Raw genomic sequence first — 6551 nt, 5'->3', positions numbered from 1 at the left:
TATCTTCAATATTCGTTAGCAATAAAACAATCGAATAATTTTATTTAAATATATATTAAACCATTTATTGGACAAACATACAATATTTCCATTAGTTTACAATCCACATTGCTAGAGCCTTAAAAAGATATAAAGTACACGCATAAAGACCATTCTTACATTCAATACGTCAAAACTACAAATAGGTAGTTTACTACCATTAAATATACTCCAAAACATACTCATCAACGGAAATATACATTTTGTTGAGATTAAGAACAATATAATGTACACTTTAAAAAACGATATAACGGCCTTCGGATGCAAATGCAGAATTAATTTATTTTATCTGTATAAATTATGAAATTTATTTTGTTAAAACATTTATTTATATATCATACCTACTAATCAAATATATTATTAAAATCAGTATACTAGTATTTTAAAGAGTAAAATCGTACTAAACAGTAATCTATTTGAGGAATTAAGGCACCACATACATAAAATTAAAACATTAAATTATTATTAATACGCCAGTTAACACAAATACTGTATGAATTAAGACAATGCACGAATAACATTTGGTACTAAGTAATAAAATGAAATACAAAACTAAATTACTACCACAGGAAGGCGGTCCTATGATACCGACTGTACAAAAATTGCCGTTGGTTTTACTGAACCACAGTATGTTCCATAATTCAGCAGTATACATTATAATGATGGTATTTAGTATGTACACTATGCTTTACATAATCTCGTTAGTCATTTCCTTCACAGAACTTATCATTCAATCATTTCCTTAAATTTTGTTATAAACAGGTACAGCATTAACATTCAGTCAAACAGTAAAAAACTTTCACGGAATGAAAAAAATATTAAAAAGTCACATACATAAAGTATTCAAAGAAATAATATTATCAAAATAGATAAATCTATCACAAACCTCCGATGCAAAATCATAATAAAAAAATAAAAATTGTGATCAAAGTAAAATGCCACTGTAAAAGATGTTGCTCACTCGACGATAGATTTTCTCAACGAGTCCCATACAAATAATAAGAGCAAAGTCGGTGGAATTCTAAACTTATTATCACAGTTATAATACAAATTAGGATGTAAAATCATTCAATATCGTTCGTGTCGCTGAAGAAATCTACGTTCGAGTTGGAACCTCGACGAGGTAAGTCGGATTGTATAATATTTTATTAGATAGCCGATTACGTTGCCATGGGTGTAGTAAGTATTTAAGTTTCCAACTTTTTTCGCCTAATTAAGTCGCCTAATTAAATGCAAAAAAACTAAAAACTCCGGGTTAAAGTTTGATCCAGAATTTATAGAAACCAATTGATATACAACGACATGACGTTAATTTATAAATAGCAAATTTTCGGGTACTAAATCGTGGAAGGCATCGTTTATGTGTAAAGTAAATAATAATCCCGGGTTTAAAAGATTGCTAGCGGAATTCGAATCTTAATAGAAACCGTAAGAAGCCTCTCTAAATAAAAATATAAAATAGGCAACTGCTATAAACCAATTAGCGGTATATGGTGTTTAAAACAAGAGTCCTAACTGCGCTTAAAATAATGCTTATTGGGATGTATCGGAAGTTGTTCATTGTTCCTGTTCGGTGTAGGACGTGAGTCTGTGCGCAGGGCCTACCGAGATCGCGGTAACTCGACCTGCGCCGCCGTCGAGCATAGGATTGACGACTTGCACGATGTCCGGCTGGAGCGAGTTCTCCCCGGTATCGACTTCTATGTCGAGGCTCGTTTCTTCCAGATCGGTGGGCGCGGTCTCGCTACTGGGACTGGTCGTTAGTTCCAGGGATATTATCTTCTCTTGCGTCGTCTCCACCTAATTAAATAAGGGCGTGAAATGATTGTTCCATAAAGCCATAGATGTAAGGATGTATCATACAGGTTTAGCTGTATAGTTAAACAGATAAATGTGCAAGTTAAACATAAACCTGTTAGGTATACCCTTGCATTTATGACCCGGTTTATCTGACGTTCTAGAATGTATAAACATATTATGATAAAATTTAAATTGAATGAGGTAAAATGAATTGACTTTGGATTGAGATGGATATGATTGTAAACGAGAAAATGATAAAATGTACACTCGATCGTATTATGTGGTAAAGGATTATAAGACGGCCTCACGCTGTAAATTGAAAGCCGCCTTAATACATTATGTACATTCTGATTATGAATATAAGAAATTAGCGCCTTTTTAATTTTTGCGATGGCTTGGCCACATCCTATAATATTTCGGATAAATTATTGTTTCTTATTAATTAATTTAATGATTAAATTAATTATTATCTATGATTATTATAAAAAATTTAAGCCAATTTTATGTGCATTAAAAATAATGCTCAAGTAGTTAGACAAGAAACCAAACAAATGTTAAGTGATAAGCTACGGTGAAAGCAAATAGAAATGCCCATTGCAGTAATTTCATACTATTGAAAGCCATTCTTCATCAGTTTTTAATAGAAAATATATTTAAGTTAAAAATAATTTTTAATTGAATAAAAATAGTATGAAGTTATTGCCACCAAGCAGCACAATATATAAAGAAACGAAACAAACCATTTCTTTCGGTGAAGATTCCGTGTCTAGAATCCCGGTATTGTCTGACAAATACATAAATTAATATATTATTAGCATGCCATGCCAAAACATCATGCAACACACAAACGACAATATATCAATATACATAAATAAATTATCAACAAAGGATTTTTGCACGCACGCCATCAATCGTTGTGTTCTAGTATGTAAAAAAATCTTTAGTTGCAATTTACTTAAATATTTGCCAAAGAACTTAACATTTAATAATTCACGCCACCACAATATTTACAAATTAGTTGTTTGAACTACGTGTTTTATCTATCTACGTTTGGAATCTATTCCACTGTAAAATGCGGTGTTGCACGAGTATGCCTAGTATATAACATTATTTGCGAGGCCCCAGTAACATATTTTAAACTTAAACATCAATCAGTAATTTATCGCTCAGTCGGCAATCGTAGTAGTCGCGTTTCAGTCACGGGTACAGATCGCGCAAAGAATGGTAACCTAACGTTGGAAACGTTGCTCCACAAATGTTAACTGCGGAGTGGATGCACCGTTAAACTTCTTACTTTTATAGAATAATACGAGTAGGTATGTATTTATTTCAGATCATCACATAACTTCCACGTATACACTCCTTCCTTTCGTATACAATTCTGCATTTTCTGTCTTTTTCACAAAATATTGTTATTGCGTTACATTTTATTACTAAATTTTATTATGACTGTGTTAACGTCATGATAGCGTGTGAATGGTATGTTCGCTTGTGACTTTTACGCGATCTGTACCTTGGGTCATTGAATCGGTCATCGTAAAATTATGTCTTAAACTTGCACGTAAAAAGCTAAGCGATTTTTTTATAATACACAATATAAAACCACACACGAAACGGCATTGCTTGTGTACAGCGTCCTAACTATTAGCATGTACAATGACGCGTCGCGTACCTCTTTCTCAATAACTTTCTCAATGTACTCGACGGTTCGCACTTTAGTCTCGCCGGTGGCCGGGCACACATATTCCTCCGTGCGTAGTGTTATTCGCTCGTCTAACAATTTTTCCTTCTCCTTCACGGCCAGTATCTGGCCCGGCTTTGTACGCAACGCGATACGTGGCAGGGGCCATTTCTATAATTTGTAAAGCCAATTTCACAAACACACCCCATATAACGAACAGTTTATGCCAGCGAAGCGACAACGATCCCAACCACAAATAACAAATAACATAAAATTACAACAATGAATAGAATATTTTAGTCAAATTATTTCAAAACATACATCAGGTTATCAAATAAAGCCAGAAAAGTTTAATGGTGCTAATCTTACAATGAAATAGGACGTGAGTTACGATACAAGGGTACATAACTGTTGTCGACTTTAGTGTATAAAATTATCCACAATGTAATGAATTTAACAGAAACAGTATTGTCTCAGTTGATGTTCAAATTTGCAACAATTGCAATGTCAATTTGTTAATGACCAAAACAGACGTATTAAGTACTTTATTAATTAAACAATGAATATATGTATGCTAGATACAGATAATGGAAATGTACGAAATGTCTCATTATCTCTACCTATGGGAAATGGGAATCTTAGTAAGGTTATCACAACATTCAGTGAGTATGATTAGAGTAGCAACATGTTTACCTCGGAGGGTGATCTATCTCTCGGCGGCACCTCTCCTACAATGTCATGCGCCGGACCGACCATGCTTTTAATTGCTTTTTGCGATTCAATCGCGTCCTAAAACGTTAAGAGTTGAAATGTATTCTAAGACGCGATTGGGATCGAATGTTAGAGAATCGAAACTCAAAAGGGAAACATACGTTTTAAGTACTATGTTTGAGTAACGATGGAATAGAGCATGCTATTTTATAGACTTTACCAATCAGAAGACAGGTATTACATAAGGTTAGATTTTATCGCCATCAATAGACATTAGCAGCACTTCAGGAGACAATTTTATGTTACTCTGCAATTTTCCTTAATAAATTCATTGCAAGAAACCGCTGAATAAGTTACCGGTTGTTATTACGTTTATTTTTTGTCGGTAATGCGCAATAGTTTAGACTCTGCAAATGGTCTTTCTGCAAAAGTTACAAGCACAGACGCGACGCGACTTGAATTACCAAACGGGCTTAAAGCTACCATTCCATAAAGCATAAAGGTTCCGATGTGGGTAGGAACGTTAGTATAGATAGACGTTATTATGACGGATGTTACGCAGTGCGTTTGTGCACATCAAAGAATCCGGCATACTATATTTTAATGGTATAGGTACGACTTTTGCTTTATTCGTTGGTTGTATGCACTGCGCTCATATGCACCAAAGACTTAACCGATAAAAATTAGACGTGAACACAACCGGTAACTTATTCATACATAAGAACGACACTCGACGGTACTATACATATATATAATTTAAAAAGGTGCAAAAATGTGCTTTACTTGCTCGAGTGAACGGAGTCGCGCCGCGCGCCATGCCGCTCGGCGAGCGGCTCGCGTGCTCGCGTCCTCACTCTCCGATCCGTCACGGTTAGAGCGCCGACGTTGCGATTTTGCGGATGGACTTACGCCACCCAGAGAAATACTGCAATGTGCATTCAGGAAATCTTTTAAAACAACAATCACAACAATTCTGGACGTTGTATTTGCTTACTATTTGTCAATCTATTCCATCCGTTAGATCGATATCTTATTAATAGGATGTTTTTGACATATGATTAGGATGTGTTAGGAAGTTTTATTTATTGTTGAGTTACGTTCAAGAGAACTAATGATTTAAGTCTTATTGTGTGGTGTAACGGCAATATAATGTAAATACTACTGATGGTGTGCTGTACTGATATGATATGAAATAAGGAAGGCCTGTTAAGACTTCCTGACTGTGCACAGCGAGGAACGCATTTTTGACCGTTCCTTTGCTCTATACTGTTACTTTGCCGAGTACACTTCTCATGTTATCGTGCAGCCGTATCATAGTCAAATGAAGAAAACTATTGATTTTAGGTATAGGAAGAAATTTGACAAACCTATGGCCATTCTCGTAGGGTTCGTCATCCGAATGCGAGCTGTATTCACTCTGGCGGTCCTCCCCTGGGGACCACGAGCTGAGCTCAGCGCGCGACAGAGTGGCCATCTTCCTTTCCTCTTCCTGCTTCAATTTCTCCACCTCATCCGCTGATAAGAATGTGAACACTTTTTCTGCAAACAAGTTTAAAATTAATTGACATATACATTACTAATTGTGTTGTACATAATCTCTAAAATATACTAAATTGACAGGTGTAAATCTAGTGCAATCCTTTTCCGCAGGGAGCAATATGAAAGGGATAACAAACACCTTTAGAGATTGTGTACAACATTGCTATCTACATAGCGATACTATGATCTAGTATGGTGAATTAACAGGAAAAAGATGTTTAAGTGAGTAAGGTTGTGAATGTTGTGAAAAGTGCGAGAGAAAGTAATAGTTTGATTAATATGTACGATTGAGATTTAAACTAACCTGGCTTAGGCGATGATTTATGACTTTCTTCCATAGCGTTTTCAAAAAACTTTTTCTTGTCGCTGACAGATGCTTTTACAAAATTACCAGATTGAGGTGGGGAAGCCTGCAAGTGTTCAAACAAAACATTAATATTTATATTCTAACTAAACAATAGAAATAGGTATTATAGTGAAATGATAATATTATGATAAATAAGATAAAAAGCATACATATTATGTACATGAATCCCACCTCCAGGCTAAAAAACACCCATGCAGTCAATAGTTAATCGATTGATCGATGAAAGTACTAAAATGCAATATAACCAATGTTAAGAAAGTAAATATAAATGGTAACATGCAAAATATAATAAAATGCAAGTTAATGACGACACGAGATAAAACAATGGGATATGGAACAATGAAACAGTCGTTTGTGTTTTAGTAAGTTCTGGGCGAGTAGTCGACGAACACAATCAAAAGAAGCCGTGTGTTG

General features: G+C 34.9%; 1 protein-coding gene across 24 annotated transcripts in view; it reads right to left on the bottom strand.

The window, feature by feature from the left end:
- Window positions 1–35: 35 nt before the first annotated feature.
- Window positions 36–6551, bottom strand: part of scrib (scribble planar cell polarity protein) — a 117736-nt gene continuing 111220 nt past the window's right edge. For 17 of the 24 annotated variants that reach the window (XM_069501612.1, XM_069501623.1, XM_069501624.1 and 14 more), the window contains 6 exons: window positions 6075–6180; window positions 5599–5770; window positions 5015–5156; window positions 4214–4309; window positions 3512–3691; window positions 36–1839 (listed from right to left, as the gene is read on the bottom strand). In XM_069501612.1, coding sequence (XP_069357713.1) covers window positions 1597–1839; window positions 3512–3691; window positions 4214–4309; window positions 5015–5156; window positions 5599–5770; window positions 6075–6180 — 939 coding nt within the window. In that variant the 3' untranslated portion in view covers window positions 36–1596. Of the gene's footprint in view, window positions 1840–2579; window positions 2624–3511; window positions 3692–4213; window positions 4310–5014; window positions 5157–5598; window positions 5771–6074; window positions 6181–6551 lie in introns of all 24 variants that reach the window. The other 7 variants (XM_069501616.1, XM_069501628.1, XM_069501621.1 and 4 more) reach the window with 4 other exon arrangements.

This window comes from Maniola hyperantus, chromosome 10, assembly GCF_902806685.2.
Source record: "Maniola hyperantus chromosome 10, iAphHyp1.2, whole genome shotgun sequence".
NCBI classification, from domain to species: Eukaryota; Metazoa; Arthropoda; class Insecta; order Lepidoptera; family Nymphalidae; genus Maniola; species Maniola hyperantus.
This window is presented reverse-complemented; position numbering and strand designations above follow the sequence as displayed.